This window comes from Salvelinus namaycush, chromosome 8 (genome assembly GCF_016432855.1).
Source record: "Salvelinus namaycush isolate Seneca chromosome 8, SaNama_1.0, whole genome shotgun sequence".
NCBI classification, from domain to species: Eukaryota; Metazoa; Chordata; class Actinopteri; order Salmoniformes; family Salmonidae; genus Salvelinus; species Salvelinus namaycush.
The window spans coordinates 53,523,970-53,538,194 of record NC_052314.1 but is presented as its reverse complement, the minus strand read 5'-3'; the positions used below and the strand labels follow the sequence as shown (position 1 = coordinate 53,538,194).

At 41.9% G+C, this 14,225-nt stretch overlaps 1 protein-coding gene across 1 annotated transcript; it reads left to right on the top strand.

Moving 5' to 3' along the window:
* The first annotated feature begins 240 nt into the window (after nt 1-240).
* On the top strand, nt 241-13,560 carry LOC120051968. Its single transcript, XM_038998845.1, has 3 exons — nt 241-588; nt 6,054-6,368; nt 11,632-13,560. Exons 1-3 carry the CDS (start codon nt 475-477, stop codon nt 11,812-11,814), a joined length of 612 nt encoding a protein of 203 aa, XP_038854773.1. The 5' UTR covers nt 241-474; the 3' UTR covers nt 11,815-13,560.
* Nucleotides 13,561-14,225: the final 665 nt, after the last annotated feature.

Sequence of the window (14,225 nt, the reverse complement as noted above, 5' to 3'; positions counted from 1 at the left end):
TTTCCGACTTTCCTAGTAACGACTAGAAAATCAACGCATCACTAGTCCTGGTGAATGGATTCGTAATTCTGTCAAGCTAATTCGTTTAAACTCTTCATGTATAAATAATAGTTCACCAACGTGCGACTCCTCCCATTCACACGCCTCGGCTTTAGTTCTCCCGTTAAATTCCACATGCCTGCCTGACATAAACCACCCAAGGGAAGGGGAGGAGTGGCACTAGACAAGGACATTAATACTGTAACATAGTAACACAAGGGGTAAAGTTGTGGAAGTTAGGGAAGGAATTCGTTTTCAGAAAGGTCATTAATTAACTGGCTTGGTTACAGGGTGAGAAAAGGCCGAGACGCGCTTCCTGTTGGCTGTCTAACTTTTAGGAATATGAAACGGGAAAACTAGTAGACATAAGAGAAGGTAAAAAAAACAAAAAACGTTAACGCTATCCGGTGCCTGTCTGTTGCTTCTTTACTGAATATGGCAGGGACACGGACAAGAAGAGGGACTGGTTCGGAACAGTCTCGAACTGCGAGGGCAGCTGCTGTTGCTGAGCAGTTAAACCATGAATGCACCCTCTTATTGGAACTGTATGTAAGTATTTATTCGAGTGTAGCCTAGAGTGGGTGAAGTCTGGACAGGCTAGTGCATTTTGCTTCGCAATTATTAACCTGTTATTAGGCCTACTGGTTACTGGACAGAACATGTCATTTGGCCAGTATTCTAGCCTATGCAAGGGATATGGAAGACTGGGATATGGAAATGTGGGTGATGCATGGACATGTATTGATGGATTGTGTGTGTGTATGTGTGGCATCCGATCCAGGAGTGGGGTCCAGGAATGTAGCTAGATAAGGAGGGGGAGTGAATATGTGAATAGTCATGCACGCCCCATATAAAAACAATGACAGAGGTAGGCGGTTTTCTGGACATGCAAGTTTTTCCATGTGCATCGCTTTTTCACTCAATGAATGACACTATGTGAATGATGGGGTGCGAATGATCACAGTATTCTTGATTTCCTGCCAAATGGCCAGATAAATCCCCCTCCAATACGCACACACCTCAACCTGCGTACTCGGGCTCTTTGCTGGGAGGAAGGGAAGCGGTTACGAATGTAACCGTTATCTATCAGCCAACTAACTATAAGACAATGCTTTTGAATCACCACCCCAATAGCCTGCACAATATTAGGCAATAAGGTCTACTAAGGTTATAGTAAAAAAAAAAACGTGTGAAACTAAATATATATATATTCGTTTTTTTTACCGTAGTAAAATAATGAACAAACCCGTTTGAAAAACTCCAACTTTACTGAAATTATTATCTTTGACACCAAAACTAACTAAAATAAAAACCCTAATGAATTATGTTCAGGTTTTTAAAAAATGGGGGCAAAAATCGAATGGGGTTTTCAAGCTTTTTTTACGGAGGTTTCAAGCTTTTGAATCTAATGGTTCACATTGAGATTGACTTTATAACTGAAAGGTAGACTCAGCAAGATGACATTGCCACAAACAGCACCATATTGGGCGTGTTTGAGTTGTAAGGCTAAAGCACCCGACAGTAGATGCAAGTCGAGGAGTAAGTCAGGGGAGGTGCATCTGCGATGTGGTTTTCCAACAGCAAGGCTCAAATCAACATGACAGTGTTGCCATTGATTATAAAAGGTTTTCTTTATAATTTAGAAATAAACATGTATCTAACCCCCATATCACACAAACTGAAATCATAATATAATATTGTGTGTTTACACATTGTACAATAAAGTAGAGAGAGAGAGACTCAAATATCACATTTATTTTATATATCCACTGTACACAGAAATCATGGCAAATTGGTTCTTGTTTTTGGTCACATGGGTCTAACAAAAACACCCTAATGATTGGTTGACAATAGAGCCTTCACAATGCAGGAGATGGCTACAGGACGAAGTTGGTGAAGAGCAACTGCAGCAACTTGCAGTCGACTGCAGTCAAAACTTCATGCCATTTGATCACATGATTTTTGTAAAGTTCATGCAGTCGACAGGTAGGCGCAAGTCAGACAATTTTTAACCCCAGAATGCAACACAATTTGAAAGGTGGTGAGAAACGATTGTCACCAACTTGACAAAAAGGATCAGCTCGAACGTGCCCATTGAGATGAGCATGATGCAAGACTTTGCTCATACACAGTCACACATAATATGTGCGTACTGGCAAGGGTGCGCTTTATGCTGCTACAACGTGGTAGCCACGGGACCAAAACAGCAGAGACGTTTAGCCACGCGCTTCAACGCTCCTGATTGTTGAAAAAAAAAATCCCACTACTACTGTTCACTTCGTGCACCGACGTCATCTCGCTGAGTCTACCTTTAAACCGAACCTAACCTATGACCTGACCCATCACCTTAGGGCATTTCCATTTTAACGGACCCATGAACACCAACACGTAAAGTTCATAGGAGCATGTCAAATTGGGTGTCAAATGAAAGCTAAGAGTCTATATTTGTTAGGAATTAAGGCATATATACATTTTTCAACCATTTTCCATCCTAAAAATTAGGAATAAGCAAAGGCTTTTATTTCTGGTCAAACAGATGGAAAATGGGTCTTAGACAGCATCTAACATCTTAAAAAGATATTAGAGATGCACCAAAACACAACAATGTAGAAGTAAAGAGCCCTGCCAACTAATATCAACACTTTTCTATTTAGTTTTGGAGAAATGATTTTGGTAAGTTTAAGAAACATTGTCGTGAAGATATTTTCTAATTTCCCTCGTGAGGAGGGAGGATTATAAAAGTTCACAGAAGTAACATGTAAAGGTAGACCTACCAATTCATTATAGTGTTCTTATTGATATCAAGTTTGTTCATGAATTATTAGTTGATTAAAACTTATAGTTCTGTTACCAAATTGTAGTAATGGAATTACTGCAATTGAAATGGCTACAATGGAAAATCAGAGTAGTCACAAGCCACAGTTGGGTCACCTGCTACTGTCCTCCCTTCCACTGGTATACTGCTATGTTTAGCTCATAACTGTTGAGTTTTTTTCTCCTTTTTCTGCCATCTGGTGGTCAAAGCAAGACTGGACAACCCCTCCCTCTCACGCTTCCTCTCTGCTGCTCTCTGTCTCTGCCTCTCTCTCTCAATCATATTCAATTCAAGGGGCTTTATTGGCATGGGAAACATATGTTAACATTGCCAAAGCAAGTGAAGTAGATAATAAACAAAAGTGAAGTAAACAATAAAAATGAACAGTAAACATTACATTCACAGAAGTTCCAAAAAAATAAAGACATTTAAAATGTCATATTATGTATATATACAGTGTTGTAACGATGTGCAAATGGTTAAAGTACAAAAGGGAAAATAAATAAACATGAATATGGGTTGTATTTACAATGGTGTTTGTTCTTCACTGGTTGCCCTTTTCTTGTGGCAACAGGTCACAAATCTTGCTGCTGTGATGGCACACTGTGGTATCTCTCGCTCTCCAGTTAATGTCACTCTCCTGAGACCTACCATGACACCTACCCCCTACCCTCTTTCCATTTACAGTAACAAGTATCCTCATCCACTGAGCACCCACCGACACCGGACATCCGTGGCTGGACCAAATCTGAACCAATCATAGATGTCTATGTTTCACAAGTTTGGACATCACAGTACAGCACAGTAGAATTCAGTACAGTGCAGTAGAGTACAGTATAATGTTCAGTATTGTACTGAACATATGTACTGTACTGAACTCTAATGTGCTGTACTGTGATTTTCAAATTTGTGAAACATAGACGTCTATGATTGGTTCAGATAAAAAAAAATTGTGGGGGGGCTGCTCATTACAATAATAGCCCGTGTGTAGAATAATAACCAAATATGCAAAATAAGAATATTGCATATTTCTACCTGTGTAGAAGCCTGTGATGTATTCAGGATACATCACCATGAAGGGAATGATATTCATATCCATAATTATGTATTTCTGTACAACACAGATCAGGGACCCATGATGTAATTCTGTTACCGTAATTCCATTACCGGAGGTAAATCCATTTCACGTACTGTAGTTCAATATCCAAAATACATGTTTTTTCAAACTCAAAGTGTCATGTCGTAGCTGACACCCCATTATTTCTGCAGAAATATTTTAAACTTAATATTAAACAATAGTTTTTGGAAAATGTGCTTAAACATCTGAGGGAAACTTTATTGTAATTCTGTTACCAAACTTTGCATCTGCACAGTTCTTCCAGTAAATGTGATTTTGTGAACTTAGAAATAGAAATGTTTTTATATATTACTCAACATATATACATTTGCGGTTTATGTGCATTTATTCAAGATACAGCCCACAAATATACTAATGGTTTTCAACTTATCTATCACCACACAGTCATTACTCGTAATAATGTATTGTAATAGATTATGACAGTGAAGACCTTGCTGTCTCTGGTTTGCCGTACCTTTGCCTCTCCCTCTAGACAGGCCTATACAATATAGGCCTATCCCTCACATTTCATAGCTCACTCCACTGCTTCCTCTCTCGCTGCCTATTACAAACCTATATACACATTTACTTGACCATTGCTCTTGCATAAGCAGGGCTGCCTGGTTAATGTTACACGGTAATCATTCTACCGCACAGGCACATAATCATTTTCACGGTGGTCAGAATGTTAGCACCTTGGTATAATGTCGTGACCGGGGGCCAGGTACTCAATGGAGTCACAGCTCTCTCACTATACTCTGATCTCTCTCTCTCTCTCTCTCTCTCTCTCTCTCTCTCTCTCTCTCTCTCTCTCTCTCTCTCTCTCTCTCTCTCTCTCTCTCTCTCTCTCTCTCTCTCTCTCTCTCTCTCTATACTCTGATCTCTCTCTCTCTCTATACTCTGATCTCTCTCTCTCTGATCTCTCTCTCTGATCTCTCTCTCTCTCTATACTCTGATCTCTCTCTCTCTCTCTCTCTATACTCTGATCTCTCTCTCTCTATATACTCTGATCTCTCTCTCTCTCTCTCTCTCTCTATACTCTGATCTCTCTCTCTCTCTCTCTCTATACTCTGATCTCTCTCTCTATACTCTGATCTCTCTATACTCTGATCTCTCTCTCTCTATACTCTGATCTCTCTCTCTCTCTCTCTGATCTCTCTCTCTCTCTATACTCTGATCTCTCTCTCTCTATACTCTGATCTCTCTCTCTCTATACTCTGATCTCTCTCTCTCTCTCTCTCTCTCTCTCTCTCTCTCTCTCTCTCTCTCTCTCTCTCTCTCTCTCTCTCTCTCTCTCTCACTCTGATCTCTCTCTCTCTCACTCTGATCTCTCTCTCTCTCACTCTGATCTCTCTCTCTCTCTCTCTCACTCTGATCTCTCTCTCACTCTGCTCTCTCTCTCTCTCTCTCTCTCTCTCTCTCTCTATACTCTGATCTCTCTCTCTCTCTCTCTCTATACTCTGATCTCTCTCTCTATACTCTGATCTCTCTCTCTCTCTCTCTGATCTCTCTCTCTATACTCTGATCTCTCTCTCTCTCTCTCTCTCTCTCTCTCTCTCTCTCTCTCTCTCTCTCACACACACACACACACACACACACACACACACACACACACACACACACACACACACACACACACACACACACACACACACACACACACACACACACACAAAATACAAAATACAAAATACAAAAAAGTGGTGTCTTTGAAACACTTGCCCAAATTTGTTGAGGCTATGACTAGTACTTTATATTTGATTAACAAAATACGGTAGTGGCACTTAAGCAGCATACCTTTGGTCATGTATGCCTCGTCTCTTTTAGAGAACTGGATTAGAAGGTCAATGAGTTTGGTTGTGCACTAATCGTTGGGTTATACCTGACTTTGGTCATTTGTGGTTGATTGCCTTGCCCTGTAACAGTTTGGTTGTGCACTAAAACATGAGTTTTTCTCCACTCACCGTCATGGAAATGTACTTTTAAATACTGCTAATGTGTTTTTTCTTTACACGCTATCACCCTCTTCTTCCTCTCCACCTCCACACTCTCTCCATCCCTCCTCCTCACTCCCCACTTCAGAGAAAAAAGGAGACGTTCGCCGAGGAACTCACCATCGGCGGGGACCGCCTGGTGACCGTGCCACCACTCTCCTCCCAGCTCTCGCCGAATGACATGTTGTGGCGCCTCTACTCCGCCCTGCAACAGTGCCGGAACCTCCTGGAGCATGCCATTGGCCGGGAAGAGGGGGTGGGAAACGACAGGAACAGGACCGAATACGAGAGCCAGAAGAAAACAGTGAGGGACCGGCTGGGGCACCTGCTAGAGAGCACACGGCTCCTCCTGGCGGACGGAGCTGGAACTGCAGCCTTCACTGCTGATCCGAAGAATACTGAGGTACAGAATTACTGGTGTATGTTAAAGTTTCCCCTAGACACTGATCTGGGGTTAGTTTTGAATTTGCCCCACTAATGGTTAATATACAGTACCTACTGGAAACCCTCAGTAGACCCAGCAGGCCTCATTTCAATACTTGTAAAATAACTGTAAAATCCTACTTGGAAGTCATCCTTGATCTGACATAGCTGGTGTGGTGAACATAATATAGTGTAAACCCTGATGAAGGCTATGGGACAAAACATGTTGGTTTTAACAATAATAAAGCATTTTATCAACTGACACTCTTCCAAGAGTTGCTGAATTTCCTCTTCACTTCAGTTTGCTCCTCAATTCATGTACCTTGGTTGGAGAGCGAGGTAGCGGCAATATTAATTTCCTTTTTTTAGTGTAAACCAGGGCCACGTATAGACAACAGATAAGACTGGTGGAAACATTTTGCTTTCAGATATCCCTAATATTTCAGATCAGTGATGAGTTCAAGGAGGAGAGGAAGAAATTAGGCTTTTGTTAACAACTTATGATAAACTTATAAACTGTTTATGTAAGGACTATCCTTTCTAGTATAAACAAACTGATTATATTACATAGTTTATTAATCATAGATTTTTGTTCATTATTTATATACGGTTAGGTCAAATCAGTTGTTTACATGTACTGTATATATACAGTGGGGTCTGAAATGATTGACACCCTTAATAAAGATAATGGCTGTATAAAATAAATTATTCAAACACTGAGCTATATTGTATGCTCCAAATAATTGGGAAATTATATTATTTTATACTAATACAATTGATCAGAAAAATACATTTTGTTTAACAAGTTTCATTTTTTTCTCTCAAAAACATAAGGGGTCAAAATTATTGACACCCCATTTTCAATACCTCACCTTATGACGATAACAGCACTTAACCTTTTTCAAAAAAAATGTATGCGTTTGGAGAACACATTGGGAGGGATATTAGACCATTCCTCCATACAGAATCTTTCCAGATCCTTGATATCCTTCACCTGTGCTTATGGACGGCCCTCTTCAATTCAAACCACAGGTTTTCAATGGGTTTCAAATCCGGAGACTGAGATGGCAATTGCAAAATGTGGATTTTATGGCCAATTAACCAATTCCTTGTGGATTTTCAAATCAAATCACATTTATTTGCCACATATGCCGAATACAACAGGAGTAGGTAGACCTTACCGTGAAATGCTTACTTACAAGCCCTTAACCAATGACGCAGTTTCAAGAAAAATAAGAGTTAAGAAATTATTTACTAAATAAACTAAAGTAAAAAAAAAAGAGTAACAATAAAATAACGAGGCTATATACAGGGGTACACCAGTGTGTGTGGCCAAAGACCTAATTCTCATATAATCTGACCAAAGCACCTGCTCCAATTCAAGTGGCAATTTCTTTGACATTTGTAGAGCTCTTTGGCCATGCACACCAGTGATAGGGTTGGCATCAAAATGAGAATGCCTGAGCAGAAAATAATCCCATACCTACTGTAAAATATGGTTGTGGCTCTTTGATGTTCTGAGGCTATTTTGCTTCCACTGGTCCTGGGGCCCTTGTTAAGGTCAACGGCATCATGATCTTTACCCAGTACCAAGTGGATCTTCCAGCAAGAAAATAACCCCAAGCACACATCAAAATCCACACATAAATGGTTAAATTGGCCATAAAATCAACATTATTCTAATGGCCATCTCAGTCTCCGGACCGGAAACTCAAATCAAATCAAATTCTAGCCTCTAAGGTACAGGGTTGAGTAACCGGGTGGTAGCCGGCTAGTGATGGCTATTTAACAGTTTGATGGCCTTGAGATAGAAGCTGTTTTTCAGTCTCTCGGTCCCAGCTTTGATGCACCTGTACTGACCTGAACTTCTGGATGATAGCGGGGTGAACAGGCTGTGGCTCAGGTGGTTGATGTTCTTGATGATCGTTTTGGCCTTCCTGTGACATTGGGTGCTGTAGGTGTCCTGGAGGGCAGGCAGTATGCCCCCAGTGATGCGTTGGGCAGAATGCACCACCCTCTGGAGAGCCCTGTTGTTGCGGTCAGTGCAGTTGCCGTACCAGGTGGTGGCGCCTTCTTCACCACACTGGACCATTTCAGATTGTCAGTGATGTGTACGAGGAACTTGAAGCTTTCCACCTTCTCCACTGCGGTCCCGTCGATGTGGATAAGGGCGTGCACACTCTGCTGTTACCTGAAGTCCACGATCAGCTCCTTCGTTTTGTTGACGTTAAGGGAGAGATTGTTTTCCTAGCACCGCTCCACCAGGGCCCTCACCTCCTCCCTGTAGGCTCTCTCATCATTGTTGGTAATCAGGCCTAATACTGTTGTGTCTACTGAAAACCTAATGATTGAGTTGGAGGAGTGGGTGGCCATACAGACATGGGTGAACAGGGTGTACAGGACGGGGCTGAGCATGCACCCTTGTGGGGCCCCTGTGTTGAGGATCAGCGAAGTGGAGGTGTTGTTTCCTACCTTCACCAACTGGGGGGCGGCCTATCAGGATGTCCATACCCAGTTGCACAAGGCGGGGTTCAGACCCAAGCCCTGAGCTTAATGATGAGCTTGGAGGGTATTATGGTTTTGAAGGCTGAGCTATAGTCAATGAACAGCATTCTTACGTAAATATTCCTCTTTTCCAGATGGGATAGGGCAGTGTGATGGCAATTGCATCGTCTGTAGATCTATTGGGGCGGTAAGCAAATTGAAGTGGGTCTAGGGTGTCAGGTAAGGTAGAGGTCATATGATCCTTAACTAGCCTCTCAAAGCACTTCATGAGGATACAAGTGAGTGCTATGGGGTGATAGTAATTTAGTTCAGTTACCTTTGCTTTCTTGGGTACAGGAACAATGGTGGACATCTTGAAGCAAGTGGGGACAGTAGACTGGGATAGGGAGAGTTTGAATATGTCTGTAAACAGTCCAGCCAGCTGGTCTGTGCATGCTCTGAGGACGCGGCTAGGGTTGCTGTCTGGGCCAGCAGCCTTGCGAGGGTTAACACACTTAAATGTCTTACCCTTGTTGGCCACGGAGAACAAGATCCCACAGTCCTTAGGAGCGGGCCGCATCGGTGGCACTGTGTTATTCTCAAAGCGGGGCGAAGAAGGTGTTTAGCTTGTCCGGGAGCAAGACATTGGTGTCCGTGACATGCTGATTTTCCATATGTAATCCGTGATTGTCTGTAGACCCTGCCACATACGTCTCATGTCTGAGCCGTTGAATTGCAACTCCACTTTGTCTCTATACTGACGTTTTGCCTGTTTGATTGCCTTATGGAGGGAATTACTACACTGTTTGTATTCAACCATATTCCCAGTCACCTTGCCATGCTTAAATGCGGTGGTTCGAGCTTTCAGTTTTGCGTAAATGTTGCCATTTTTCCACAGTTTCTGGTTTGGGTATGTTTTAATAGTCACAGTGGGAACAATATCCTCTATACACTTCCTGATGAACTCAGTCACCGTGTCCGTGTATATGTCAATGTTATTCTCAGAGGCTACCCGGAACATATTCCAGTCCACGTGATCAAAACAATTTTGAAGTACTTCCTGTTTGAGTTTCTGCCTATAGGAATGGAGGAGCAAAATGGAGTCGTGATCTGATTTGCTGAAGGGAGTGCGGGGGAGGGCCTTGTAGGCATTGCAAAAGGGGGATTAACAGTGGTTTTACCAGAGTGAGTACTACTGTCAATGTGTTGATAGAACTTCGGTAGTGTTTCCTCAAATTTGATTCGTTAAAATCCCCAGGTACTAGAAATGGGGCCTCAGGATATGTTTTTTCCAGTTTGCATAAAGTCCAGTGTAGTTCCTTGAGGGCCATTGGGGTATCGGCTTGAGGGGGAATATACACGTCTGTGACTATAACCAAAGAGAATTCTCTTGGGAGGTATATGGTCGGCATTTGATTGTGAGGTATTCTAGGTCGGGTGAACAAAAGGACTTGAGTTTCTGAATGTTATCACAATCACACCCTGAGAAGTTAATCATGAAACATACACCACCGCCCTTCTTCCCAGAGAGTTCTTTATTCCTGTCTGTGCGATGTACTAAGAACCCAGCTGGCTGTATGGACGGAGACAGTATATCCCGAGAGAGCCAATATTCCGTGAAACAGAGTATGTTACAGTTCCTGATGTCTCTCTGAAAGGAGATCCTCGCCCTGAGCTTGTCTACTTTATTGTCCAGAGACTGAACATTAGCAAGTAATATACTCGGAAGCGGTGGATGGTGTGCACCCCTCCTGAGTCGGACTAGAAGTCCACTCCAAATACCTCTTCTCCGCCGGCGGCGTCTTGGAGCAGCCTCTGGGATAAGTTCAATTGCCCTGGGGGGTACGAACAAAGGATCCAATTCGGGAAAGTTGTATTCCTGGTCGTAATGCTGGTGAGTTACCGCCGCTCTGATATCCAAAAGTTATTTCTGGCTGTATGTAATAACACAAAAAACATTCTGGGCTAATAATGTAATGTAAAAAACCTTATTACTGCAAAGTTGTTTTGGAGCTAGAAGCAGAGCTGCCATGTCTGTCGGCGCCATCTTGCTATATCATTGAAAACCTGTGGTTTGAATAGAAGAGGGCAGTTTATATTATGCAGACGAAGAATGTCAATGAGGAATGGTATATGATCCCTATGTTTTTTCCAACTCAAAAAAACATTTTAGAAGAAGTTGCAGTGCTGTTATGGTCACAAGGTGAGGCATTGAAAACAGAGGTGTCAATAATTTTAACTCCTACCTTTTTGAAAATAAATATTACTTGATAAACAAAATCTCTGTCTCTGAGCAAATGTATTATTATAAATAATCTATTTTCCCATTTTTTTTAAAGATACAATATAGCTCAGTATTTGAATTATTTATTTTATACAGTCATGTTTTCTCATCTTTATCAAGGGTGTCAATAATTTCAGACACCGCCGTATGTTCTAGTACAGTGTTTCCTAATCTATTCCTGAGGCACACCCCGGATTTGACCAGGCATTGATTAGTCCACCAGTCAAATCGGGTGTGCTAGAACAAAAATATACAACCCTCTGGATCTCCGGGGAACAGATTGGGAAACACTGTCCTAACACATCTCACTCTATCCCTCGCTCTCTCTCTCTCTGTCGGTCTCTCTCTCTCTCTTGCTCTCCCTCCCTCACTCTGTCTGCTCTCACTCTCTGTCTCGGAATGTCCCTCCCTAACCCTCTCTCTCTCCCTCCCTTTCTCTTCTTCTACAACCCCCCTCCCACCCTCTCGTGAGTAGATAGATGGTCCGGTGAACGGCAGCCCGTTTGCGCTAAAGCTCTGGATCTACCGCATCTTCAACGAGCTGGAGCACTGGACGCTCACCGCCTCCAAGACCCTGAAGGCCCTGCACCCCGACGGAGCCGCCCCCAAGGAGCGCGGAATGAGGGGGAGGCCAAGAGGGAGGAGGACCCGGAGATGAGACAGTAGAGATTGGGAGAAGTAGCCTGTGTTGAGGAAGGAGAGAGCAGGGAAGACAAAGAAAGAGAGGGAGGGGGTGAGGAGAGAGAGAGAGAGAGAGAGAGAGAGAGAGAGAGAGAGAGAGAGAGAGAAAGAAAGAGGTACGGATGGAAAGAAAGAGAGAGAGGTAAACAGATTGAGAGGATGAGGTGGAAGGATGTGACGTGGAAGAAGAAAGAGAGAAGGCATGCAGGAGTCAGAAAGGCTGAGAGAGATGGAATGAAGAGAAGGATAAGAGTGACAACAGCCAGTGGAAGTATAAAGATTATGTGAAAAGAGGGAGAAGAGTATATGTTAAAGTTAATAACTATATACAGTGGTGACATGGACACATAAGAAAGTCTACTACAACATACAACCAATGTGTGACATAACAGTGTTGATTTTGAAGCAATTTTGGTCATTCATGACATACTAGCGCTGTAGCTCCACTTGCTGCTAACAAACATAGGACACTGGGTGTCAGGTAGCCTACCGGTTAGAGTATTAGGCCAGTAACTGAAAGGTTGTGAGTTCGAATCCCCGAGCTGACAAGGTGGAAGAAAATCTGTTGATCTGCGCTCGAGCAAGGCGCTTAACCCTAAGTGCTCCAGGGTCTCTGTCAATAATGGCTGATACCTGGTTGTGTCTCAAGGGGGGTGGGATATACAAAAAACACATTTCCACCTCACACGTATACATGCAGTGAAACAGGACAAATATAAGCAACTTCTATTTGACCTTTGACGAACATAGAATTAATGAGTTACATAGACTGTTCATCACTTGAGTCAATCCCTTTAAAATCTCTAATTTGAGAGCTTGACATTCTATAAAAAAATTATCTTTGTAATTCAACAGGGTTTGATGCAGCAAAAAGTGAGTTAAGGAATTACTGAAGAATTTCTGCTGTTTACACCTGGTATCAAGATGTGTTCTCTGCCTGGTTTTGCTGCCTAGAGTCAAAGGACTCTACCATGACCTTCCTTTTGCCTACTCTAGACATACTACGGCCAGTCTTTCAGAAAATTTCATTTAGTTTCCTCCCGCTTGGCACACACTGGTTGAATCGACGTTGTCTTCACGTCATTTCGTTGAACCAACGTGGAATAGACATCCAACTGACGTCTGTGCCCAGTGGGCTGTTCTCACTTTATGTTAACTGAATGGCAATATTCCTCCCAAGTGTAATGTGATCATTAATATCAGCATGATCTTGATTGTAACATTTAGTGTGGTTATTGTAAGAGATTTGGTTTGGCATTGTCTTAAAACTTCAAATCTGAAGAGGGAAAAGTGATTTTATACAACACAGGATCCTTTGGATCTGGATGAAATGTTCTGATAAACTGGCCCCTGGATCCCAAAACGATCCCACAAATGAGATGTAATGTTGGTGACAGCTACAGGATCCACTTTGATAATGGAGTGTAGATTTCCAGTTCAAGACAGTGGTTTATGTGATACCAATCTCCGATCCTTGTGGGCCGGTATCATGCATTAGATGGAAATCTTAATACCACAAATTGTTTCACATTTAAGATGCATCCCAATAGCCTTGAATGACTTCCTATCTATTTAGAGACCACAGACAATGTAACATAGGTCATTTTGGGGTTATGACAAGGTATGAGAAAGGGTAGGCTATTTCATTAAGAGTACTTTCCCTTTAACTTCTTATGGCTGCAGCCCGACGTCGGTACACTTATGACAACAGCCAGCTCAAGTGGAGGGCACGAAATTCAAAATATATATTTTTTAAATATTTAACTTTCACACATTAACAAGTCCAATACAGCATATGAAAGGTACACATCTTGTGAATCCAGCCAACATGTCCGATTTTTAAAATGTTTTACAGCGAAAACACCACGTATATTTATGTTAGCTCACCACCAAATACAAAAAAGGACAGACATTTTTCACAGCACAGGTAGCATGCACAAAGCCAACCTAACTAACCAAGAACCAACCAAACTAACCAAGAAACAACTTCATCAGATGACAGTCTTATAACATGTTATACAATAAATCTATGTTTTGTTCGAAAAATGTGCATATTTGAGCTATAAATCAGTTTTACATTGCAGCTACCATCACAGCTACCGTCAGAAATAGCACCGAAGCAGCCAGAGTAATTACAGACACCAACGTCAAATACCTAATTACTCATCATAAAATATTTCTGAAAAATACATAGTGTACAGCAATTGAAAGACAGGCATCTTGTGTTTCCAGACAATATTTCCGATTTATCAAGTGTTTTATAGCGTTATATTAGCTTAGCACAATAGCCAGAAAGACAAGCCATTTCCCAGTAGCAAAAGTAAGCGATCGTAACAAACAACCAAAATATATATAATTTTTGACTAACCTTGATTTTCTTCCTCAGAT

Excerpts from the sequence above, each read along its gene's own strand:
- LOC120051968 (XM_038998845.1), top strand. The coding sequence starts at position 475 with ATGGCAGGGACACGGACAAGAAGAGGGACTGGTTCGGAACAGTCTCGA. Across the intron at positions 589-6,053 it reads CCCTCTTATTGGAACTGTAT|AGAAAAAAGGAGACGTTCGC; the intron begins GTAAGTATTTAT and ends TCCCCACTTCAG. Across the intron at positions 6,369-11,631 it reads CTGATCCGAAGAATACTGAG|ATAGATGGTCCGGTGAACGG; the intron begins GTACAGAATTAC and ends TCTCGTGAGTAG.